This window comes from Amia ocellicauda, chromosome 1 (genome assembly GCF_036373705.1).
Source record: "Amia ocellicauda isolate fAmiCal2 chromosome 1, fAmiCal2.hap1, whole genome shotgun sequence".
NCBI classification, from domain to species: Eukaryota; Metazoa; Chordata; class Actinopteri; order Amiiformes; family Amiidae; genus Amia; species Amia ocellicauda.
In genome coordinates, this window is record NC_089850.1 from 27121558 (window position 1) to 27149153 (window position 27596).

General features: G+C 37.1%; 2 protein-coding genes across 3 annotated transcripts; one reads left to right on the forward strand and one right to left on the reverse strand.

Annotated features, from left to right (window-relative positions):
- Positions 1-1216: 1216 nt before the first annotated feature.
- Positions 1217-3697, forward strand: LOC136747376 (SH3 domain-binding glutamic acid-rich-like protein 3). The gene is made up of 4 exons (XM_066700297.1): positions 1217-1366; positions 1614-1781; positions 2372-2471; positions 2865-3697. Exons 1-3 carry the CDS (start codon positions 1322-1324, stop codon positions 2441-2443), a joined length of 285 nt encoding a protein of 94 aa, XP_066556394.1. The 5' UTR covers positions 1217-1321; the 3' UTR covers positions 2444-2471; positions 2865-3697.
- Positions 3698-4099: 402 nt separating this feature from the next.
- Positions 4100-26354, reverse strand: sh3bgrl2 (SH3 domain binding glutamate-rich protein like 2). 2 transcript variants are annotated; one of them, XM_066700293.1, is made up of 4 exons: positions 26097-26343; positions 16497-16682; positions 13190-13270; positions 8971-11470 (listed from the first exon to the last, which is right to left on the reverse strand). In XM_066700293.1, exons 1-4 carry the CDS (start codon positions 26139-26141, stop codon positions 11456-11458), a joined length of 327 nt encoding a protein of 108 aa, XP_066556390.1. In that variant the 5' UTR covers positions 26142-26343; the 3' UTR covers positions 8971-11455. The 2 variants fall into 2 exon arrangements, with proteins under 2 accessions (XP_066556393.1, XP_066556390.1); XM_066700296.1 differs by lacking the exons at positions 8971-11470; positions 13190-13270 and adding an exon at positions 4100-4628 and having other exon boundaries at positions 26097-26354.
- Positions 26355-27596: the final 1242 nt, after the last annotated feature.

The window sequence follows — 27596 nt, forward strand, 5'->3', positions numbered from 1 at the left end:
ACTGTGGTGTATTGTATAAATTGGTAAATCGTATCAGTTAATCTCAGAGTTCAATGTCATTCCAATGTTATTCCAGTAAGATCTGTATAACAATTGTTTTCTCTGTGGATTTTTGCTGATGACTTTAGTTCAGTTGGATTTCCAGACAAGCAGACCTCACGTCCTCAGCATGACTTCCTCTCAGATATATTGAGATAGAGATTGCATAACCAGCCTTAAAAGTTCATCTTAATTGTTGTGACACAGTGCTCTTCCCATTGTTGCAAATATAAAAAACATCTTTGTGCATTACAAGCACAAAAGCATAATAGAGATTTATCATTTTAGGTCATTCTTTGCTGACATATTTCTGTGATTCAAGTTTTTGCCTTGTAACACATTCATTTTGATTAGTGTCAATGGGAATGTCAGAAATGTCACAGTGCATGGGAAATTAACCATTTATCATGGAGACTTCATGGCAAAGCTGCAGATAAGTCTTTCTGTGGGCTGACAGAGATGCCCAGTCCTACTTCTTTTCTAAACCCCACTGAAATGTCTTTCTCTTTTGCTACTCAGCTTTGTGAGGGAGAGTCAAAAGTATGTTGTTTATGACTTAAGAGCTTGTTACTTCTGGTAAGTGCATGAAGTAAATGCATGTGGTCGGGCCCTTGGCTGTCGGCCCCGGAGCTTAGAGCAATCTCCAAATGCCTTTGTAATTTTGTACTGCTGCTCTGGGGGAATCGCATAAGGACAGACAACCACCAGAGTGGCCTGAGATTGCAGAGTCTCCGCCATCTAGCAGAGCAAGTTCTCGACTGACCCAGGTCTGACCAACATGGCATCAAATCTCCTCTTCACAGGTGAGACAGCCCTGGTGAAGTAACCCTCTCCGTCACAACCCCTATCAAGCAACTTCTCCCCTCATCGTCCAGTTTTTCAGTGGCAAAATTGTTGTTTTTCACTGTTCACTTTTCAGAAATGTTGGTTCTTGAAAAAAAAAAAAATCCAGACATTTTAAACTATGTGCTCAGCATCCTAATTATTTTCAAAATCAGTGATATATTGTTCGCTGAGCTTATGGAGTTCTAACACTACAAACCTCTCTCTTGTTGACTCTTCACTTGAAACATGGGGATGCTAATGTGAGATAACATGCAGGTGAGACAGTTGTTTGCATTTGGGTTGTGAGTATACATCATGTGTGTTTAGACTGCAGGAGGCAGTGCGAGGAGTGGCCAGCCATCAGGATGGGTGTTTACCATCCCATACATATTTTAACCTGTTCTACTACTTACAAGTAGTTTTCCTTGATACTTACTTGTTCTGTTTTAGTGCAGCCATGGCTCTTTCTATCTACTACACCAGTGTCAGTGGCTCCAGAGAGGTATTTCATTTTACACATGTTTTGCTTTGGAGTCTAATAAGAAACATTGTGTGATTATAGACAAAGTTGCCAACTTTGCAACTGGAAGCAATGAAGTAAAACATGTAATAACCAGGAGAAGAGGAGTGTTTTAAAATTGCTGTGTTTACAAAAAGGAGAATGTGTCTGTACTAGTTAAAGGAACCCAACTGTTTGCTTTACATGTTTCCCCTGAAAATTGAGTTTTGTCTTTTTTTCTGCTTCTAAGGTAAAACACCAACAAACTGAACTCCTTCAGTACCTGGACTCCATGAAAATCAAGTACAAACTCATTGATATTTCTCTCAGTGCAAGTTTCAAAGAAGAAATGCGCCAAAAGACTGGCAATCCTACTGCAATGCCACCACAGATCTTTAATGGGGAAATCTATTGTGGAGTAAGTAAGATTTCTCACACACTATTTTCAGTATATATTCAAAATATAAGGGTTACGTTTTACATGATTAAATATTTTCATTTATAGTTAATTTCCTATAAACGTTCTCATTTTAATAGTTCATTTAAACAATTTATTTAGAAGTTTTGTCCTTTCCTGGTTTACATATACTGTATCGTATCAACTGTAATCAGAACTGATTGAAAAATAAAGATAAAAATAAGAAAGACCTGTATTTCTGGTTTGGGTGTTCTCGAAATTATAAGGCCATGACTCTCACACCCTGTTATGCACACCTGTATCTTATTGTCTCAAAAAGTGATTTTTGTTTCAGCATTTCTAGTAGAAACTGTATTATTTTATGTTTGATGATAGTTGGGTAGTACAATAGAAATAAGCATTACAGTATACTTTAAAAAGCCTTTTTAAAATAAATGTCAATGGGTTTCTAACATTGATTGATAATTACACACACACCATTGAAGTTGAAGTTTCTAAATATAAAGTAGGGTGTGTCCATATGTATGTTTTATCTTCTTTTGTCATATAAATTAATTTCTAATTTAAATGTTCTTTGTTAACTTTTGCAGGACTATCCTTTATTTTTTCAAGCAGTGGAGGATGGAAAAGTGGATGCATTTTTAAAGAGGAAACATTCATAAACTTGCCCCACAGCAAGAAACTTCAGATGTGAGCACCCCTCAAAAAAATACTACCTTTGACTAATACATTAAGCCAAAAAGGAAAAATATGAATTAAATACATTGAACTAACATTCAGTTTGATATAATAAACATGTTTTTATTTTTTTCATTGTGCTGAACAATGTTTACTTATTAATACTATTTTGGTTGTTTACTGTGAAGAAGACAATTTAATGAAATTACTAGGATTCCAAGTTATTCACAACAGCTGCACAAATATAGACATTCTGACCACTCCGACTATTGACCACAACTGTCCTGTTCTCCCTCCCTGTTAAGTGAGCAGCTCTATCGGCCAGATTCCCTTACTTAATCTCTCACGACAGGTGGCAGGCTGACCAATCAAAACGGCTAAAGTCATGACCTTCTCTCTCCCCAGGGTTGTATCTTTGTGAGGGCTGTCAGAATAATGGTGCATTCTGCAACTCAAAGAAGTTGGTGGAGGGCGGGAAGTGGTTTTATCTGAAGGACTTCTGTGATTTCTCCCACTTCATTCTGGAATGAGACAGGGGTGAGGAGGGGTGTGGTATCACATGATACAATTATTTTCTGGTTCATATTTGGTGTAATGGTCATTTTAATATATAGAGGCTTAGTTTAGTATTAGATCTAACATTTTTATGTTTTTTTTAACATTTCAAATATTCAATGTTCTTTTGAAATATATTTTCGAAAATAAAAACACTCAGACAGGCTATCAATTAGCTAAACTGAGGAAATCAATTACAATCCCATCGAGTCAGTGTGAAGAAGTCCTCTAAACACAACCATACAGCTGTTTCTAACGGATGCTTCGCCAGTGTCAGATTGTAAAGGACTGCAGTGTCTATAGCCTTCATACACAGCAGGAAGAAATCATTCTAATCAACACCATCGTTTTCACTTTTTTAAATACACAAATTTCAGTAAGGTGCATCTGTAGAAATCTCCAGATAGATATGTGCTTCAGAACTGATATTGGGGGTACAAATAGCATTAAATGTACATTTTTATTAGGACTTTTAATTCAAAGAAGAAAACCAGATTAGCTCCTTTTGAAAAAGATAAAGTAAGAAAGTCTGATTTTGTAAAACAATGGAAGCAATATAATAAGTTGTGCTACTAAGGATACATTAAGGATTTGACTAAAAAGATTTGTCCATAAATCTGAGTTGTCCATAAATGTTCTTAAGTCATCAATGTCCCACATTAAAATATACTTTCAATTGCCAAGTATGTAAATATTTTACTGCATAACCTGTACAATAGAGAGCTATTGCAGAGGTGAAGAAAATTCAATCTGACTTCAATTCAATCTCGATTAAAAACAGTAGAGACATCTAAGTAAATACATTAATTCAGAATAAAAAAGATTTTTTTGTTTTGTTTTACAGACTTATTTATCCTAGCAGTATCTTTTGTAAGGGAGGGTACATTTAAAAAAAACTAACTTGCAAACAGAAGGTGGCAGCACTGAGTGAAATTGCTTTCACTGAAAATAGATAATTGAATAGGTTAAGATGAAACAGACTTTCTACATTTCCTGGAGTAAATTCTAGTTTATTCTATGAGTGCATTAACTATGTAGGTAACGTTTCCTTCATACTGATTTGATGCTGCATTTTTGTTCAGTTTACACAGCAAAAGCCTCTTAAGGTTAATCAATCTTCACCCCTTGCTTATTCAATTGATATTTGAAGTCACTTGATAATACTTACATAACAGGAAATCAGAAATCAAATCAAATTAAAAATAGTTCTACATACCGATAAAGCAGTACCGAGCAAACAGTAATAAACTCACAATTAAACACCTCCAAATGTAGCTTGGATGTCCTTTTCTTTACTAAATTATGTATTTGACACAATGCAAAACCAAACTAACAGGCAGCATTCCTCCTTGAAACCCACAGGGAGGAGGATTAAGAGAAATACTGGCCCAATTAATCTTTTAAAACCTCTTCTCCCAGTCTGTTCATGCTTGCCCCCAGGGAAAGTAAAACACAATGTAAATTCATTCACAACCAGAGAGGACAACCGGGGAGTGCTGTATTGTGACTCTCACCTTGTCCTGTGTTGGTCACTCCTGGCAGGATGTGCAGGCTTGGGGGGGAGGTGTGGGCGAGCCATCATGCATCATACAGAGACATCATGCTTTTGAGACTCTGTGGGCAAACATTTTCAGAGTTATGCGTCATGCACAGTTCATGCGCACTTCAACTGTACCCAGAAAAACAACAACAACAAAAAAAAAGGAAAATGAAGCACGAAGACTTTAACGTGAGCTGACTTCAGTACAGCTGATCCCCTGAAAGGCAAACCAGGATGGATGCTCTGAAACAAGAGGAGACAGCCAAGACAGTTTCATCATGTTATATCAAAAGCACAGGAAAGCAAGAATATGAAACCGGTTCAGAGCTGTGCAGTGCAGCAGATTTGATTTCATAGGACAAAGAAAATGCAGGGTGGTTATACTCTGGGAATCACCTCAGATTAATTTCTCTGAAACAACACATAAAATTTACATTAAATTCCCTGGTGCATGGGAATAGCGGTGTGGGTTTGGATGTATAAATGGCACTACATTACTATACCTGTTCAGTTAGAGCACTGTTCTGATGGAAAACTGAATCAATATACATTATGACACATTAGCACGTCGCTGGGAATGGGTGCTATGGCATGTTCAGACCGCACCTTTGAGCCCAGGCAGAGATGTCATTCATTTGGGACACATCCTGGTCCTTCACTCCAGGGGAACACAATATTGTTACCTCACTGGCAGGAATGTTTTATGAGAGGTACTCAGGTTCTAGTGCACACCAATGAGTATACTGCCACCTAGTGGTTAATTGTTTTCACATAGCCATTTCATGCCCGTTGCTCACATCTCTGGACTATGCACGATGCACACTTGACATGCTGTTTCCACAGTAAGAAAATTTGGTGTTCTCAATCAAATATAGCATTGTATACTCTTCCTCCCTAGTAAAAGGTATCTGATATACAGTGAGGGAAAAAAGTATTTGATCCCCTGCTGATTTTGAACGTTTGCCCACTGATCAGTCTATAATTTTAATGGTAGGTGTATTTTAACAGTGAGAGTCAGAATAACAACAAAAAAATCCAGAAAAATGCATTTCAAAAAAGTTATAAATTGATTTGCATGTTTAAGAGGGAAATAAGTATTTGACCCCTTCGACTTAGTACTTGGTGGCAAAACCCTTGTTGGCAATCACAGAGGTCAGACGTTTCTTGTAGTTGGCCACCAGGTTTGCACATATCTCAGGAGGGATTTTGTCCCACTCCTCTTTGCAGATCCTCTCCAAGTCATTAAGGTTTCGAGGCTGACGTTTGGCAACTCGAACCTTCAGCTCCCTCCACAGATTTTCTATGGGATTAAGGTCTGGAGACTGGCTAGGCCACTCCAGGACCTTAATGTGCTTCTTCTTGAGCCACTCCTTTGTTGCCTTGGCTGTGTGTTTTGGGTCATTGTCATGCTGGAATACCCATCCACGACCCATTTTCAATGCCCTGGCTGAGGGAAGGAGGTTCTCACCCAAGATTTGACGGTACATGGCCCCGTCCATCGTCCCTTTGATGCGGTGCAGTTGTCCTGTCCCCTTAGCAGAAAAACACCCCCAAAGCATAATGTTTCCACCTCCATGTTTGACGGTGGGGATGGTGTTCTTGGGGTCATTCCTCCTCCTCCAAACACGGTGTGTTGAGTTGATGCCAAAGAGCTCGATTTTGGTCTCATCTGACCACAACACTTTCACCCAGTTCTCCTTTGAATCATTCAGATGTTCATTGGCAAACTTCAGACGGGCCTGTACATGTGCTTTCTTGAGCAGGGGGACCTTGCGGGCGCTGCAGGATTTCAGTCCTTCACGGCGTAGTGTGTTACCAATTGTTTTCTTGGTGGCTATGGTCCCAGCTGCCTTGAGATCATTAACAAGATCCTCCCGTGTAGTTCTGGGCTGATTCCTCACCGTTCTCATGATCATTGAAACTCCACGAGGTGAGATCTTGCATGGAGCCCCAGACCGAGGGAGACTGACAGTTATTTTGTGTTTCTTCCATTTGCGAATAATCGCACCAACTGTTGTTACCTTCTCACCAAGCTGCTTGGCGATGGTCTTGTAGCCCATTCCAGCCTTGTGTAGGTCTACAATCTTGTCCCTGACATCCTTGGACAGCTCTTTGGTCTTGGCCATGGTGGAGAGTTTGGAATCTGATTGATTGATTGCTTCTGTGGACAGGTGTCTTTTATACAGGTAACGAGCTGAGATTAGGAGCACTCCCTTTAAGAGAGTGCTCCTAATCTCAGCTCGTTACCTGTATAAAAGACACCTGGGAGCCAGAAATCTTGCTGATTGATAGGGGATCAAATACTTATTTCACTCATTAACATGCAAATCAATTTATAACTTTTTTGAAATGCGTTTTTCTGGATGTTGTTGTTGTTATTCTGTCTCTCACTGTTAAAATACACCTACCATTAAAATTATAGACTGATCATTTCTTTCTTTGTCAGTGGGCAAACGTACAAAATCAGCAGGGGATCAAAAGATTTTTTCCCTCACTGTAGCATGTCTTGGGGCCCAAAACATAACCATCTTTTAAAACTGGCACTGCAACACTCCTTGAATGCTGGAAATTGTCACAAGGGATGTTCACCCATACTGTCATTTTGCATTTGTAAGTAGTCTGTGTGAAAAGGAAGTCAGACGATGAATAGACACACCAGGTTCCAAACCAGTCTCCTGATTAATCACTATCCTATCAATTAGGCTGTTGCTTTAAGAAATTCCACAAAAGCTACGTAAGCATAAATATCGAGCTCCCTGATGTGCAGAAGACTGAACATAAGATGCATCATTAACCCTTTTGGAATTGCATTGACAGCACACAGCATTTACTTTCCATTGAACATATACCAACCATGACTGGAAAGATAAGCTCATTCTCCAAAGTGGCTGCACCACTGCAGACACTCTTATTAATAATGCAGGAGTGGAAACAGTGACAGCTGTCTTCATCTACCCTCTGTTTTACCCTCATTCTGCTGTACCCAGTGCCTAACACCTCAGGAGTGATACCGTTGAAGCAGAAGGAAAATCTTTCCCTTGGTGTGGATAAGTATCAGCCTATTCTTTTTTCTCAAGAGAAAAGCCTTCAAAGCAGAAGACAAATCTCTTAAACAGAAGTATTGTATTCCAGCAGGTCCCATAATACTCCCAGGCAGTCCAGTTTATTGCAAATCAATTGATGTGATTAAGAATGTACATTTTAAAAATGTCTCAGATTCATTGTATTCAGATCTCACTGCTCCTTTAGCCACTATTCAGGGGAATATTCCTGTCAAAAGGAAAGGGTTTTTACAGCTTATTGTTCATTTGCAATTCTGGTTCAAAATGTTTTTGCAGTTAGGTTTCATAATCCTGTCAGTGCTTTCTTTTCGTTCAGACAAATGTAATCATAGAGAGATAAACAGGCTTGTGTGACAGCTGTGATTACATGCTGATAAAAAGTCATGTCAAAGTTAGTGTCATTACTTCTTTCAAGGTGGGATGGCTAGACAACTGTAGAGTGTTTAGTGTTTTAGGTAAAGGTATTCATTTAACAATTCCAGTTTGGGACCTTAAGTTTTGTTGTGTTGATTTTTCTTCCATTCTTATTCAAACATGAACCCAAAATGATTTAAGACTAACTAGCCATAACCATCATAATGAAGCCATGACTACCTCAACTATCGTGACTTACATACCAGCACATTGTAGATAGACGGAAACATAAATATAGAGATGTGTAGATAGCATGTATATTTTAACGCTGGAGAAGGTGAATTGCTCGACCCATGGAATCAAACACACCCTACCACTTCACCCAGAGGTCCAGACCTGCTGGAAAAACCGAAATATGGCTCTCCTTGGACCCACATCACAGTCTACACAGGTAAAATGTATATCATTTAACCTGAGCCATCATCTTCCGGATTCGAGTATTCTGGATAGGACGTCAATGCTTCACAGAAACTATTTGTGAAATGTCCTTGATATTAAGGAAATGCATCCAATACTTATTTTTAAACAAATACAAGGGCTCCTTGAGTTTTACATTGACCAATGAAATGAGAAAACACTTAAATCTCTACTGTACTGCCCCAGAGCAAAATACATGCGCAAGAGTAGGAGAGGATATTGCACCACAGGGAGAGCCACATCCCCATGCTTAAGTATACATCACCTGGTTAAATAATGTGAGTGATTCAGACAATATAATTAGACAACACAGAACAGGTTTGCTTGTTAAGATATGTGCTGATGTTGAGCACCTCAAATCCCAGTGCTTAATGACTGAATATAAATAGCTTTTTACCCCTCCTGTGTAAAAATACAACTCTTCTCAGGTGTGTTGCAAAGTGACTCCTGTCCAATGAATTTCCTTTATAGTGAAGCAAATGCACTGGGGAGACTTAAAGCAACTCCAGCCAACACAAAAAAGTTTAAAAGAACAAATAACTGTTTATATACATTCTTATTATTAGACAATATTCCTAGGTTTATTTCTAATATTGCTGATAGAACATTTAGATCAGAACTTTCACACACACAGAAATTGTACATACATCCATTGTTGCCATAAAGGCTGTGATCTGTGCTACACATTTTCATCAATCATTTAGCACTTTTTAATACAAAAGATTCAACCTGCAGTTTTTTAGGTCACACATCCCCAGACATTGGCAGTCAGATTTCCCACACAACCTTAGTGGCACAATGCTCAATGCTGATTAAAATATTACATCATCACTGTACTTTAGACATGATTACACAATATGTAAGGCACACAAAACATTTCCACCATAAACATTAAAAAACAAAATTATATATATTTGTATATTCATCACGTACAGTATACCTGCACTGTTAAAAAACAAAACATACTGGCTGTAGTCTACATGCTACATTTTACACAAACCACTACACAACATTGAAGATTCAGACAATTGTGTGTTGCAGCAGTGTCTGGCTAGATTGCCTTGCATCAGTAAACTGTGTATTATATTTCACATGAACAAAACGTAATACATTGCATATTATACTCTCTATAATAAATATATACTGTATGTTATATTTTACTTTCCCTATTTTGTTAGCTACATTTGTTAATGTATAAAATAAGAGGGCATATACATCAGAATATTTGTTAAAACGTACACAGTGTGGTTAAATCAGTGTCTGGTCTTTGGTTTGGTCTCACAGGCCTCACATAAACCTAAAAAACTGTTACTGCTCCAGCGTACTCTTCAAACATAAAGGAGAAATTAAGATTTTTATGACACAGTCAGTGACAAGACAATATATAGGAGCTAACTTTGTCAAAATTAATCAAAGTATAAAAACATCTTGGACATTTAAAGATGTTAAAATCCAATATGCTGCAGACTCTTATCGCTGGTAGTTAAACATAATTTAATAAATCGCTGCTAGCATGGAAAAAGAAAGGCCAGTCACCCCCCCACCCCGACAATGCTTAGTCTCTCATGTCTTGTTATATCCCATCATGCCTTTCTTTGTTGTTTACTATGGAGCCTTGCTGCAGTGGGACTGTTCTGCACTCTGGTACTAATTGCATGGTCAAAGTGAGACAGTTTCTGCCTCTGTTTCCTCCTAAACTTCATGAACAATGTCCAGTTTTTATCACAATGCTGGAACTAGAACCACATTTCCTTTTTTTTGTTCAAAGGAAATACTTTAGTCTATCAATGGAAACCAAACAACACATTAAACTATGTGTCTTTTTAGGGGCTCGGTTACGTGTACTGCTGGATGTTAGAACTGTAAACAATGTCTACAGGACATCTTCAAGACCTGGATCAGAAATGGAGTAAAATCCTACTAGGTTGGAAGGAAATTAGTATTTCTTCTGTTTAGAGAGAGTCAGCAGACCCACTTAGCAACCAATCTGTATAAACTGTGAAAGTAGTGTTGATCTTAGCTTCAGCATGCTCTTATCATATACGATATACAAGAAAAGCTCAGTGCCCCTTAAATGTGTAAACGTCACCAGATGATTCATTCATCCGTGAAAATCTAATAGGAGAATAAAACAATGGGATGGGAACACAGTGAGATTAATTAGATGAATCTGGTGTCTGCTTGTTGATATACTTCAGTTTATGTACTGTCAGTTTGTTTTTTAATCTATTGTGAATTACTCTTGATTTTCCTTTTCCATTATAAAAAAAAAAGATAACTTATTTTTACAAAAACATACTGTTCAAGGGAGTTAGAAGCAACTCACAATATGCATATAGAAAATTATTGTAGTCAGTAATAGCATGCTTATAATATGATACAACTTTTGGCAACCGTAAAGACTTGTAATTTTAATGAAGGGATGAAAGCATTTTGACCTACATAATGCTATTCACATGCCAGTGGAGACCAAAACCCATATTTCACCCAAAACAACCAAACAAGGTATCAAATATGCATAGAAGTGAATTTTCATTGCCCATTTAGTATTTTCCCTGCGTATATAAATTGTGACAGTTTCACTTTGCAGTACAAAAGATTGTGAAGTTGGTCAGTTTGCAAAAGCAGAATGGGCTCACCTCTAGTCATAGTTGCCTTCAGCTGACGAACCCCTGGATTTTCTGTATCGCCTTAATTTAAAACCCTAAATAATGAAAATCCCCATCACAATATAAATTTTCCACACAAAACCAGATCCCCAATAAGGCATGATTCAAAAGCATTAGCATTCAAAGTATCAGCAAAAAGAGAGGCCCTATTTTATATGAATAAGTTCACAGACATCTAAAGACCAACATTCATGGCAAAGCTCTGGCTCACTGGGGCTCCTGGCAGGCAAAATGATGCAGCGACATTTGGCAAAGCAGCAGTGGCATGTTGAAAGATCAGGTGGAGGAAGTGTTATAATGCAGGACATGAAAAGGTCTCCAATTCCAGGATTTAAACACCTAAGATTCAGAATCCTGCAAAAATAAAGACAGTATCAGTTAATTGATCAATTCCATTCAGATGCATCAAAATTCATTTGGAACTTTTCAACTTTATGCAGTAGGATGGGTGTTTTTTCAACCTGAAAGCTAACAATTATTATGAAGATATCATTGGGTGTGTTTTCATGCAAGTTTCAGCCATCTTTAACTGACAAATGTAATGGGTAAGGCCAAATTACAACAGCGATGCTATATTGACATGTCCTTCCCATTTTTGTCCAGAGGGGCTTGCTGTATTGTTTACAGGCTGCATTGCCATCCAAGCTCTACCGCAGCCATACAGGTTGCTCTTAGAATGCACTTCAAGTTGCGCAATGAAAATATCATTACAAAAATCACATAAACCAGAGCAATATTAAAAACATCCAGTGAACCTTAAATAAAATTAAAGAAAACGTATAATCTGCAGTAGTCATTATGTTTCAAATCCATGTTTTCAAACGTAATTACGGAGGACGTGGACACTGTTCAGAGCAAGTTAAGTTTCTTCTCTTTCACATACAGCACGCCCATCTGTACAAAAACAGTAACATTGACATTCTGCATGACTGAAAGTTGCCTGTAAACACAGCCAATGACTCCTGAACACGGTGTCCTGATTCGTCACATCAGATTAAATTTTAATTTACTATTGTGGGTTGATCTTTTGTAAAAAAAAAAAAAAAATGAAATCACAAAATAAAGAGCTACTGTATGCTATTTAGGTAGTTCATTGAGATAATTTTCATTCAGTATTTTGCCAAAATCTTTCTAAGCAATCAGTTTACACAAGTAGGAGAAGGGCTTGGGTATTTTCTGCCAGAACAGTGTCCTGTTCAGTCACAAAATTACAAAGATCATTAGTTTTAGAATTAAAGAAGGTTTGTTTTAGTTAGATTAATACATACAATACAAACCACAGATGTTTTATATATTTAATATCTTAAATAAATATATAAGAGATAGTACAGTTAGATGCACAAAACCTTTTTCCTTTTAAAGAAATCAGACTTTGGCTTTGTGAAAGATACTGTATGTGTCTTGATGTCATAGAAAAGAAAAAAACAAATCCAAAAGGTATAAAATAGTCTCAAACTACATATATTTTTCAAAACACAGAGAGCTGTATTAACTCATTTATACTGCATTTTTAGTAATATGAGGTGTCGTTCAAAGCACATAGACTGCTGGGATGCGTCAGTACTAGAGTGAATTTCATATCAGCTCTCTTATCATTTCTCTCTCATAAATCAAATAAAACTTTATCATGGAAATGTGTAAAATAATGTAATGTTCACAAGTCTAGAAAACCATCCACTTCACTCTGTAGTAAAACGTACTTCTGCAAAAAAAAAAATATATATATATATATCCACTGGTTCAGGATAAATGTTCTGCAATGAAGATGTCAAGGTCTAAATTAAGTGCTGTCAGATTTTGCTCTGCAATCATTTTTAATGTTAGCTTAACCTTAAAATGACCCTCACAATCAGTTCAGAACCATTGTATAATCTCACATAGATTATAACCATAACCAGAGGGACTGCAAGATCTGTCAAGCATTACTTCTTCTATTATTAATAATAATACTTTCACAGAGCACACTTCGTTCTGAAGGAGGCCAAAATGCTAGCAGCTCACTACATAACAGATCATGCAGAGAAACAGTGAAGAATTCATTAGTCAGTTCAACTACAGGGTTAATACATTTACCTTCACCGAAGGCGTGGAATTAAATCCAAGAAATGAAAACACAGTGTTATTCTCCTTTGATTGGAAGAAATCCTCATAATCCTGAAATTACATATTGGATAAAATGTCAGTCAATACTCTTTCCTGAGGAACATCATACCTCAGAGTTTATATTTGTTCTCAACAAGCTACATGCTATATGATAATGGCTCAGAAAAATTATCATTATGTTTACAAGTACATACATACAAATGTTCCTCTCCAAATCTATAAATAAATTGTTGATTCTAATTTGGCAACTAATCTACAAATGGTCTTTTTCCTGACACCAAGCTTGGACAGACCAGTTTAAACAGAATCTGGCAGCCACAACTGACAATTATAACAAAAAGTGGTGTTTCTACAACACCGAGACAAAGGGGGGAAATTAACCCCTGTCTTGCCACCTGATTATCATTATATATTTTTTAATCTTCAATCAAACAAGATTTCAGGCTTGAGTACATAAACATACCAAGGTTTCACCTGTACAGTATGACTGTTTGTACTGTATGCAAGAGTTCTGGATCTTCTTTAAAGAGATGGACCTTAAAATGGAAACGTGCATTGTTCCCAAAATGATGGTTTTATGCATCTTTACATGTTGTTATAGTACATAAGTAAGAAGTATACCACTCTTGCAGATTGATTATATCATATAAACAACTTTTAAAAGACTTAAAATTTAAAACTTCAACTTTCAGGATGTGTTGTGACATAACTTTCTGTATAGTGGATCACCAGATTTGTCCTGCCCACAACAACACATTATCAAATCAACTAAGTGTTATTATCAGATTTTCAACACAATATAACTGGGTTCAACATTTGATGTACACTTTAACAGAAATTCTGAAAAAAAAATTGACATCCTGCGAACCTGTCTCCTACCATGTTTTAATTTATCGCCAGAAGCCACTTTCTTCTACAAATGGTGTTTCCACAACAAGCTGTTTTTTACATGATAACACAATAACTTTACATTTCCCATTTAGGGCAAAGTTTGGATTTGGTCTAGCCCTGAACTCCTATATGAATTTGAAACATCTGAAGAACTGTTGTCAGTGTTTTCTGTACAGGCTTATTACTGTTACATTGATACAGGTCTTGCCTTAATCTGCCCAATTCTGCCACTTTAAACATGACATTTACTTTAAGACATTTCACTTTATGGCATGTAATGTAACAAGGTCTCCTGGCTGTCAAAGTGCTCTGAAAGGTAATCCATTTAAATGTTCACTTTTGGATTTCACTGCATTATGTACAGATAAGCCCCCTGGCATGCCAGGATAAAGATGTAATGGGAAAAGTCCACCTGGTTTCAGTTGCATTTCAAAAATCTGAAGAAAAATGAAGCAAGCTATACAGATGAATAACTGAAGGCTTCGAAGAGTAAATAAGGAGCAGGAATATGATATTGTGCAAGGTCCTCTCACTGCAGATGTTAAATTTTACTGGTAGGAATGCTTTAATAATATAACACTTAAGGTCTAAACAACACTTAAAAAAAACAACTAGCAAAAACACCAAAGCTTACTATCTAAAAATGAATAAAACAATTGAATTGGTATAAAGGATCACAGAATCCCTTCCATCTCAGTTTAAATTCTACACTGATACAGTATATTGAATATTTCCAGATTACACACATTTAGGCACAAGACCTTCTTCGTTAATCCTATAAGGAAAAAAAATTTAAACCATTGGACTAAGATGCTTTACCAAAGATGGGTCTGAAGGCAGCGTAGGGATAAACAGAGAAGTTACAACATAGATAGACCTAGAGCTGCTTCATATAAGCATTTGTAAACTATTAATCCATACTTTTGCAATTCGTATTTTTTGGATTTGTCTGTATCAGTCACAGTGGGGAATTTTATGAAATGCCTTTCTTTAAAGACAAACTCAATTATGATGTAAATAGGCATTTTGTTTTCCAAAGGCAGAGTGAAAACATGACCGTTGAAGCTCATCCCGGCAGGGGTTAACAGAAGGTTAATCATTGAAGTGCTGACACCCTGGACACGGCAGCAGTGCAGATGACAGTGTGGCAATCATCAGATTAGGATTACAATGCAACGCACTTACTCAGCGCAGCTTCAGCACAGAGCTGCATTTAACAAACTAATTCAGCGCACTGAAATAGTCTAGCAGATGATTTGCTGCAAACTATTTTATAAACAGAATGGATAATTCACACATTCTATATATATATATATATATATATATATATATATACACATACATACATACACACACACACATTACTTCTTAATTTTGGAAAGTTTCTTAATTCACTTATTCAATTTTTCCACTTAATGAGGTTGGCCCCCTTTGCACAACAATCTTTTGTAGTAATGCCTCTGTCTTGGCATCAGGAGAGTTTGGGCCCCTTCACGTGTATGTTTGTGTTGTTCAGCAGTACATTTGAACAAGTCATCAATTTCACTTAGTATTAAAGGTCCAAGAGACTCTGAGGCGTTGGCACTCTTTTTCAGCGCTACTCTGAAAGGAGCCTCTTTAACATGCTGTGGCAGTACAGAGCCTCTCTGCCGAGCGCTTAAAGTCATTTCTGCTGTTGGAGATTTTACCACTTCTAACAGAGCCCTAAAGAACCCCAAAGATGGGTCCTAATTATACATCCCGGTAAAGTGCAACTACAATGTTAGATAAATGCTATTTGTCACAGTTATACTGGGAGGCAGTCTAATTGATATGACAATGCACAGCTCACAGCCATCTTCGCAGCTGTTAGTAGAAAAACTAATATTGACATAGCTGGAAGATAAAGAGGAAGGGGTTGGAAATAGCTGCCTTTAATGCTAGGTTTTAGAAAAGGTAAAACAGTTTCTGTTTAAGAAAATAATGTCCCAGGAAATAGTAAAAATAAAGATATTTTAATTAAGTCATTAAGGGCTTAATAGCGATTCAGTAATATAGAATATTTGCATTCTTGACTCTTGTCCTTTAAGGATTCCTTTAAAGATGCCCATTTCTAATTTCTTAATGGATTTGGGGTTCACATAGCCACTAAGTTCTGCTGCTAACCCGCTGTCAGACAGAAGGGTTTAGCTTCAAGCCTAAACCTATTTAGACCTGGCATATGGCTCAGCCCAGAGCTGGGAACATCTATAAATTATCGGCTGTGGTGAAACATACTGCAGCATGACAGAAGAGAACACATTTCCTTCCTTTCATCTGTTTACACCATACTTACCAAGCTGCTGTACAAAACTGTATGCATTTATGTTTGGATGTATTTTGTTATTTAGTGATTTAGTTTACTCACCCCACAGTACTGTTCACCATTAAATATCTGAGGTGGGAGTGGGTTCCCTTTCTCTGGAAGTTTCTCCTCTGGCATGTTCTTGTACATCCACAGTCTCTTCTCCTCCTGCATGGTTATATCCACCTCCTCGAAGACGATCCTGTTGGCTTCCAGGAACCCCACAACATCCTGCTGCCTCTTCTTGATCTGCAAGGACAGATACAGAGATTCAGTCTATAAGAATGACCCATTATAAATGATCTGGATAGCACTGTCTGCCGCCAAAGAAAACGCACACATTGAAGTCATACAAAATAACACCAATTTCTACCTTCAGCAAGAAACTATTTCTAACTTTATTTTAATGTTATTTTTTATGTTGACCTTCAATTCACAGAAAGGCAAAATACTTTGTCTCTTAAGAGTTGCCTTATAAGGATTTGTCTCTTATCATTAAAGCATTTTTAATACTTAATTCTTGAGGATTACCGCTTGTCGTTTTCTTTTCTGCTACATGATTGTATCCTGAAAGATAAGCTAGCACAAATACTTCTGTTTTTGAACAATGCAGCATGAGCTTCAAACTATTTAGCATTTACTACAGAATGTAAACAGATATGTGTCCAAGTACCCAGGAATACACTTTGCCCTGAGCTGGCAGAGAGCAGGTTTATTGCTGTTGACAGGGAAAGACAACATTTTTAAATGTGACTGATATAACAGGACATTTTGTGTTGACAAGAAGCCCCAAATCTGGAACATTCAATGCACAGAGCCAGAATGACCACTGCCTTACATTGCAGCTACAACTAGCATGCACTGTTATATTGCCATTGGCACATCTGTCTGACCATAGGTATAGTTTGATGGTGGGGAGGTGTGAAGCATGGTTGGGGCCTGAAGAGTTTGTCGACCATAGTGGGAGAGATCAGGGGCAAGGCTACAGAAATCTTAAGGATAACTCTGAGTGGATAGAGGAGTCTTGAATTCATCAGAATCCACAATGCTTTCCTCAAGGGAGAGCAGTTACCCTTTTTAAGTTTGTTCTAAAAATATACATTTCAAAACACAACAGTATCATGCTTCCACTAAATCACTTCAGAATGTCTTGAAATTCAAGGGCGAATCATTCTGGCTGAAAATAAAATAATATCCTCTTCATAAACGCACGTGAGGTTTTACAGTGTGACAGAAATAATTAGGATCAGGCCTGATAAGTAACCGAACAAGGGCAGGCAGTTCTAATGAAGGTCTTTTTTTATTGATAGATTGCTTCCTGAATGTGATTTTACCTAACATAATATGACAAGCAAACTCTGCCACAGTGTTCAGCACTACTGCGATGATCAATTGGGTTATATTATCCTCCTCATGAGTCTTCAAATACACTTACCATCTACCTCCATGGCCAATATTTCTCTCTGTGGAAAATCCCCACTGAAAATTGATACATGTCTTTCCAAAGTGTGCAAATGACATTGAGCTTATTGTTTGTGAAAATATACCACAATCATTCCTTTTCCACACTTTTAAGTAATTCATAAATTAATGTTTTGGGTTTTTTTACAGCAAGAACTAATAGTGAGCAAACATGACCAATACTTCTAGTAAGAATTAGAATTATTGTAAGAATTTACACATTTCCAATTAAGTGCAATTTATTATAGAGGGTCATAATACAGAGCACAGTGCACAAGTACAATTGCTACAGTAAGGCAAAGCTAATACAAAGTCCAGATTGACATTCTCTTTTATATGTTGTATCTACTCAACCCCACCTTCAAGCGTGATTTCCCCATCTTCCAAAGTGACCAATGGCAGCTGCATCTTCGTACATGCAGTCATATAATTTTGAAATTAATTTACACTTCTAATTAATAATTTAAAAACATGTCAGCAGCAGAGATAAAGAGACAAAATAATAGTTCTTTAATGCTGCCTTGGCCGGTCCAGATCAGTGGTATTGCCATGCTCAGGCTTGTTTTAGAACTGAACCAAGGTATTTGGATTTAAGAGGAATTCCCTTGTGTTGCAGATTAGATTAAAGTAAAACATTTCTAATTATTTTCTATAATTGCAAGTCTTTAATCCCTAAGTTTTGGTTTTAATATTGTATAATTAGATAAATGGATTCAACTTTTTTTTTTTTTTAATAATTGTGGTTTTATGCGCAGAGAAGTATTTTGCACAGCAAATGGAGTTACAGCTTTTACATATTTATTATCCATTGGAAACCACTAGCAATATAGCGATGGAAAGTATGCTCAGACTTTTAAAGTAATAAGAAATTAAGCAATCCTGTCCCTGTTAAGTATAGTATTCATGCATCCACTTCTGCTCGATAAGCTGTAAACACCTGCCCTCGACCACAGTTTCTGTTTCCACAACAGGCGCCACCCTCATGGTGCTGTTCGGGAATGTTACCTGCAGCCCTGGTGGTGGGCGTTCATCTCCCACCCTCATTCTTCATGGCATTCTACATGTCATGGGCCCCTATAGTACCTATATTACTGAAAGGTAATGTTTTTTAGTTTTTATTGGATCAAATGTTCTGTGAAAATGGAGCTACTGCAGCTGATTTCAATAGCTGCCGTGATGCGTCTCAGTGCCGCCTATGCAAAACTCAAAGAATCTCCTAACATATTATCTTGAGTGATTATACTTCACATGCCAACTCTTTAGTGTATTATCATACACCCCCAAGTACAAGTAATAGCTTCATAAACAGATGGTTGCCAGAGTAAGGCCTTGCTGGAACTGAAATCCCTCATGATGCAGCAAGAATTTATGACTCAATTCACAATGTACCTCCCACTGGTGAACCTTATCTGATCAGCTGAGGTAACAGCACAGAGAACGGTGAAGCCAGCCAATTGTGCAAGTGTTTATAAATTAGTATGTTTGTTCCACTTTAATGTTGTACTTACTAACATTAATTCAGCTTTTGAGTATTTTATCCCGATTTGTACAAACACACTATAGAATTTAAATCAGCAGAAGCACAAATGCTGGATGGAACCCAAGACAGCTAGGTCATTGTGACTGCCATCAACAGCACTGAACACCATCTTGTAATAAGAGCCTATGCAGAGCTTTGTCATAAACAACCTTGAATATGGATGCTAGACTACACATTGAAAACTGAAAACTGTTTTCCAAAACAAACAATACGTAAGGCCTATGGCACAAAGCCAATCCCCTGGGTGAAAAATCTAGTCTTCACTTTGTATAGAATATACAGTAATTTAATATCATATAATACTAATTAAAATAAAAGTGTGCAAGAAGTACATGCCATCGTACACAGTGACCTGGGGAAGGTTTAAACTAATAAAAAGAAAAACAGACCCCACAAGGTTTGTTTTACTGAATTCTTCAACAAGGTTTACCACAACTTCAAAATTTGTTACAATCAAATTAGCACAGATTCTGAACAGATACCACTGGATGAATACATATCTTGTTGTTCAACACAACACTTACAACCCAGTATTCTTTGCTACCAGGACCTGGTCTAAGACTTCAATTTTAAGTTGTTCATAAGTCACCTTATCAGTCTGCTGCTCAGATAAAATCAAACAGACATCTGAAAATGAATTCTGAGCATTTATTGTTTGTTTTAAGAACACAGGAGACAGCATAGTTTACTCCTCTTTTAGCTCAAAGTTTACTGGTTTAGCCACATAGGTTACATACAAGTTTGATGGTGCTATTAGCAGGCACATAATCCACTCTCGTATTGACAAGGGCCCATTACACCTCATTAAACTGTAAAGCAACACCATGTTATCACTGCCATTAAAAATGATTTAAGTCGAGTACTAGAAACTACCCAGTGCCTTTTCTATAAGATGTGCAGCTTAATGCAAAACAACAGGAACAATCAGATGGATTATTCCCTGCAAGACTATTTTTCTCTGGTATCCCATTCCCTTTTAAGACCCTTGGGGAATGACATCATTTCAAGATGGTTAAAAAGAAAAAGTCAGTTTTATGCAAAATGACACCACTGCACTATAAAATAAACACACAGAAGAACAAAACAAATAAACAAAGCCAACTATTGGATGCTGCAATATACTTTAATATACATTAGTCTTTACATGTATGTAGATCACTCAAAAATATCTTCATGAAGATATTCTGAAGAAAAATGCAAATGACCCCAATGAGGGTTTTTCATGTTGCTAAATATGAATAAGGAACTTGAGACACAGCAATGAGGGAAAAAAAAAAAAAAAAATCAATCCTAATATTCTCAAAAACCTTAAGAGAATTGGTTCACCACTGGAATATAGGATTTATTTTTGCTGCAATCATTGGTAAAACAGTACCTGAATGCCTTTTCCATTATCACAGTAGCAAGAGAAATTAGTTTCACTGGATATAATTTAAATTGCACACTCTGTTCCTAATTGACATGAATGGCCACAGATATCTCCTCATATGCATTCACTGATCACATTTGCCTTTGTTCTCCTGTGAAAACCTGACTGAATCAAACAGTCCCAGAATATACAGCCCAAAGCTGTCACATGGAGAAGCATACATGTTTTAAACCTAGAGAAAAAACCTCACTGCTTTTATACAAATAAAAGCACCATTCTGAATACTTCACGTAAATCAAGAGAATGGATTGAACTCCACTTGATCGGCTGAAATCAGAATAGCTGAAAGTGTGACACACGTGGGACAGTGGGAATTCATAAATTGGTGTATTGGACATGAAGCATTTAAGATATCTGAGTGTATTCTCTTGGTTGAGCTGTAAACAGAAACCGGGGAATATTTGTAAGAATAACCTTCAATACCCAAATTCCTCCTTTCGAGAAGAATCATCAATAGAATACTATCAATAATCTAATATATTTGTATTATTACTCATTTACTTGGCCTTTAATCAAGGTGACAAACAAAGTTTACAAAATAATCCCCACGCTTTGAACCCCTGTTGTTTAAATACTTACTGCTGTCCTACAATACATTTTTATACTGATCAACCTTCGATAATGATACTAAGAGAAAATTACGCTTACAGTTTCTCAATCTCTCCCATTCAGGAGAATATTTCAAGTTCTCCACAGAAATATGTGTCAGCTCACTCAACCGAGCCTTGCTCCTTTGGCACAGCATCAAACTAAATAGTTCCCACTGTATGAAAGATTCCACACTGTTCTATATAAAACAATGTACATATACACAACAATGAACTAATTTGATTTAGCTGTTCTTAGAGGACACAAAGACTTCATTGTTCAGCATCTGAATTACATCAATTTTCTAAAAGGAAATGTACAGGCTTTCTGTTATCACATTGTTTGTAAAAAAATAGCTGACCTTGACAAAAACTGAACTATTTGCTTATTATTTAAAATATGTTTAATCAAATTTAAGACCCTCTTAGAAAGGGGGGCAGGGGGTGTTCTTGTGCTTCTGGGAGTGTTTGTCTCCTGGGAACTGTGTATCTCTTATTAAAATAGCTCCTTGTTCACAGATGCCTGTATAATGGTGCCATCCCTGCTTTGCCAATCATTTCAGTTGTTCGTAAAATGTTTTCTGGATTCAGACTTAACTAACTTCAGACACACATTTACAATTTAAGTTTAAGTTTAAGTACTCAGTTTTGTGCTTCATGCTTTCGATTGTCAGCCTAAATCAAAATACCTTGTTTGTTTATTCATTATATTTATTTTATTTTATTTTATAGTTGATCAATTTAAAAGTGTGAGGGGCAGGGGGGAAGGGTTATAGCCAAATGCAAATGTATGTCTGACTCAAATAACAAATATACATTAGATTTTGAAATCTTTCACCATTCGTTCGGGTGGTTCAAAGAAAGTGCTGTCATGGTGTGAGGAATCACAAAAAGCAGATATCAGAGTATTAAAACAAGCTATGAATCAGCAATTTCACAAGTTCAAAGGAAGGTGAAAAGAAGAGCACATCTAAAATTAATAAACCCATAGCTGAAAAAGGCTTAACTAAAAGTTAAAGAAGAGATTCTTGGACAAGTAGTCTTTGTAAGTGTAAATCACAATACTGAGCAAAACAAAAGTTATTTTTTAAATCAGTGTATTGTTAACTAATGCAGGACAGTTACATTAAAGGTGCTTGAAAAGCTTCCTGTGGATAACTGGTAAAATAATGACATTCATGAAAAATGGGTAATGAGCGTCTGAGTTTACAAAGGACTAACAGCAGCAATCTAATTAAGTTTGAGAACAATTAATTCCACTTGTCTCAGCTTTGTTCTGAAATAATATGACACCTTAATTTCAGGGAAATGCTTTTAAACACAGTATATTGTTATAAATAAGGCAATGCTTACTAGTTAAAACAAAAAAAGACAAACTAGTTCAGGTGTTAAATATTTTATGAAATAGCCATTATTCTAAATATTTTATGTTTCAAAAATCTTTCTGGAAAAACATCTCCTTTTCCTATTACTGCTACAAATTAAAAACCTTAAAAGTTAAACAACTTGAATCTAGTTTGCACAACATACTCTTCAAATATCAAATATAAAATTATATTTTAGATGGGCAAAGTCAAACATCCATATTAATGTGTAATTACTGAAGCTTCTCAGCAGTGTCTCTCTGAAGTCAACATTTACTGATGTACTTATGAGGATTGGGAAGGGGAAGGCTCGGCCAGTTAATCCACTCTGTAGACAAGCGTCCTATAGAACGTACGACAGAGGACTTGTGATGGCCAGAACCATGCTTGACTGTGGCCAGCACCTTTGTGCGTCACCTTATTTAACACTTAATTAACAGACACACAATTATTAAATTAAAATGCAGTTATTTCTGGGGAAGGAAACCAGCCATTTACTCCCTGTATGTTAATCCAGCAAAAGCAGCATCTCATGATAATGTGTTAATTGAAGAACCTTCTAAAGCCATTTAGACCAAGCAGATCAAACAGAAGGACAGAGTGAAGGTATACATTAGGTTGTGTAACAATTTGTGATACTTGGGAGCTGTAATTTAGTTGAACATTCTAGCTTCATGAGCTGTCACTCCCCCATTACATATTTAAATGAAGAAGCACAATGTTCTAATCTCCCAGCAGAGTACTCATACAAGTTAATTAAACTCCCCCTTTCCAGCATTTTGGAATAAAATGTAGGCTATTATGTAGCTATGAACAGCAGTGATATAGTTGTTTCACCACAGTGTTGAATGGACAGAAGAGGATTATATATAAGGGATGTATCTTACTAAGATACTATCAGTTTGGCATATGTGCCTTTTTCATCAAACAGATCCTAGATATTATAGCATTTTTAACACCCATTACCATGAACATTAACATACATGAACATATTGTGCTCCCACACATAAGCAGCTCAAGACAGTGGCAAATTGTAACATTTAATTATAGCAAAAACACACTACATTAATAAACAGTATTGTATATTTTTTTTGAGGAAAGGGTAAGTAAAAAAAAAAAAATGTGATTGTGCAGTAATTGTTTGGTATAGTTTCCGAGTTGTGATTTATGTGCAGTGTGAGATGTTGGATGCATATTCATGATTGGGTAAATAATGTAGTTCAGTACTTCTTGTTGAATCTATATTGATGCTATTGGCCTTAATAAAAAGGCTGTGGGGCCCAAGTGAAGGTGTGGTGCCGTCTCATCCAGGATAGTACTGAGTTGAGCTGAAACATGACCTTCACTGACAGTGGAACATCCTTAATTATAGAATGTTTCTCAACAGTCTTTAATTTGTAGAACAAATAACTGAAACATTTGATTAATAGGAATGTTAACCTTGTTCCTGTTTCCTAATAAATAACTGGGATGGGGTCATTTTTGCTTACTGCTAATGATCTCACAGTGTCCAGGTTGCTGCTTTTGGTAGCCAAACAGCCAAACCCTCTAGCTTTTTTGCCCCAATTTACAAACCAATTGAATTATTTGATAACTACAAAGCAATAATTTGAATTGAACACAGCTAGGACATAACAAAAAAGCAAGTTGATATTTTCTTTATCTACACATATTATTTCTCAATTCAAATACATTAAATAGCTTTAGGAGCTAGTTTTCTGGTCAAAGCTCTCTAATTTTTTTATTTTTAGGATTGTCTTGAAGAATAATCATGGGTAATTGGCTTTAAGACTAACACGGCTGTGTCTGTGTCAGGTCTTTGGCCAGGAGTATAGCAGAGCAGTCCTGCAAGAATACAATATCCCCTGGCATTGAGCTGTAGGTGAAATTTAGTACCTGTTAACAATAAAATGTTTGTTTTGGGGGTGAGAATCGAATCAATCAAAACACCCATTTCTGCGTTTACCCTGGGTTGTTTTCTGACATTAATTCATACAGTGAAACACACGATCAAAGCAAATCATATGCAAATAGAACATTTGCATTTTTGCTCTGTCAAAACCAAATATCAACTCCTGCACAGCTCTTCACTCCAGTTTAATTACATAACTCACCAGCTAAACAGTAAACTGCAGCGAAGATGAAGTAGAACAACCGCAGGGCAGAGGAAACGCGACTTAAAGGGGGCTGTCTCACGTTTTGTCCTGTAATAGTTTGAATGTCTTTTATTTGTCAAACAAGCATGCAGGTGCATCTGAAGCAGAATGATTAATAGTCTAGTGTGTTCATTTAAAAGCAAGAAAAAATATGGACTGCAAACGTGTCCCACATATGTATGTAAACAAGTAATGTAGGTTGTACTACCTTGGACCTTGGCCCCAAATAAAAATTTGACATTAAAAGGTAACCGACTTCAGGGGCACGGCCTTCACTTCCTAACATTAGATAAGGTGTTTCGACATTGTTATGACTCTATATAGGCTCAAATGAAGTATTGTGTTGTTGTTCTGTAGCAATTCAAATACTGCATAGGTTACTACATTGACGTTTTTGTAGAAATGGTTCACAACTCAGTAAAATGTTTACACTTGGGGGGGAAAAAAACCCTCACAGAATATCCCTGTATTAATTAGATACCAGACGAGTCAGAAATCTCCAACATGAACAAAAGCAGTCTTTATCATAGAGTATTAACCATTCAACCAACAAACAAATCATATAATACAGCGTTGTTATTCCTATACACCGAATCAGTTTCAGTTTCACATATTGTACAATTTATAATACAAAATGAAAAAAAAAACATAAGTATGGGCACAGTTTTTTTTTACCATTGTGTCTATAAAGCCCACTTTCTCAAAATATACTCCATGTTTTGACAGAAACAACTTTTCGCATGCCTATGATCTGTGGCTGTACTGTGCTGCTTCCTCCAAGCCTGCCGTTTTAAATTCCTGCGTACTGAAATACTCAATTCAATTAGACAACATATACTTCGATTATTAGAATTTCTGTATTTAGCAATAGTGTTATAAAACGTGCATAATACTGTCCATAAACTAACATAAAATGCATAATGTTTCTATAAATGTAATTATGCATAGTTACAGAAACAACTAGCCTAGTGTAGCAGCACCGCTTCCAATGTCTGTTTATACAGGGTCTTCCAAAGGACTCTGAACAGCTTTGCGTTCATCTCTATCCATTGATACAACTCACAAAGTTGTCCAGAGGAAAGAGATAATGCACATGTAAAATGCACATTGTTATCATTGTACTCACCGCTACTGAGCCCGAGGAAGAGGCGATGAACACTCTGATCACCATCCTATAATCCTGGCGCAGCGCCCCGCTTCAAACTGTTTCTCTGATCTATCTCACCGGCAAGGTGTTGTTTTCCCTTCTTGTAAGCGCTTGTTAGAATAAAGTAAACGTGCTGGGAGCAGTATTTAAATACCATTATAATAATCAGTTCATTTCGTCTGTGGTCTTCACTCCCCCAGCAGGTAATAATGGGTCTAACAGTTTTCGAGCACCTCACAGACCTATATTGACATAGAACAAGTGTGATCCCTGAGATGCATTGTAGGGGATGTAGTGTTTCTTTATCTCACGTATCGCTCTTAAAGTGTTGGAGACCCTTTGTAGAACTACAACTCCCAGAATGCACCGGCAGAATCGCTGGTAATGTACTCGAGTGATCGGTAGAGCTGGCGTGGATACAGCAGGTGGATTTTATTACAGGGATGATTGTAAAACCAGGACGTCAGTGCGTTGCATGAGGGCGGGCCGGTATATTATGATGATGATTATTATTATCCCCAACATTTTTATATTAAAATGAATCCTTACATTCAGACACCTGTTATTATTATTATTATTATTATTATTATTATTATTATTAATAATAATAATAATAATGTTAGTTGTTATTATCATTATTATTGATAATAATAATATTTTCTGTAGCTTGAGTGAAATACATGTTAATATATAGGTTGGGAGGTAGTGAAACAAGCATACTCATTAAAGTAGGAGTGTCCTGGGAGATTAGGTTAATGAATCTGGGAATGCAATATTCACTATACACCGATCAGCCATAACATTATGACCACCTTCCTAATATTGTGTAGGTCCCCCTTTTGCCGACAAAACAGCCCTGGTCCGTCGAGGCATGGACTCCACTAGACCTCTGAAGGTGTGCTGTGGTATCTGGCACCAAGCCGTTAGCAGCAGATCCTTTAAGTCCTGTAAGTTGCACCCTGACTGGTCTGCAGCTACGCAGCCCCATACGCAACAAACTGCGATGCACTGTGTGTTCTGACAGCTTTCAATCAGAACCAGCATTCACTTTTTCAGCAATTTGAGCTACAGTAGCTCGTCTGTTGGATCGGACCACACGGGCCAGCCTTCGCTCCCCACGTGCATCAGTGAGCCTTGGCCGCCCATGACCCTGTCGCCGGTTCACCGCTTTTCCATCCTTGGACCACTTTTGATAGGTACTGACCACTGCAGACCGGGAACACCCCACAAGAGCTGCAGTTTTGGAGATGCTCTGACCCAGTCGTCTAGCCATCACAATTTGGCCCTTGTCAGCGTCGCTCAGATCCTTACGCTTGCCCATTTTTCCTGCTTCTAACACATCAACTTTGAGGACAAAACATTCACTTGCTGCCTAATATATCCCACCCACTGACAGGTGCCATGATAACAAGATTATCAGTGTTATTCACTTCACCTGTCAGTGGTCATTATGTTATGGCTGATCGGTGTATGTCTTAT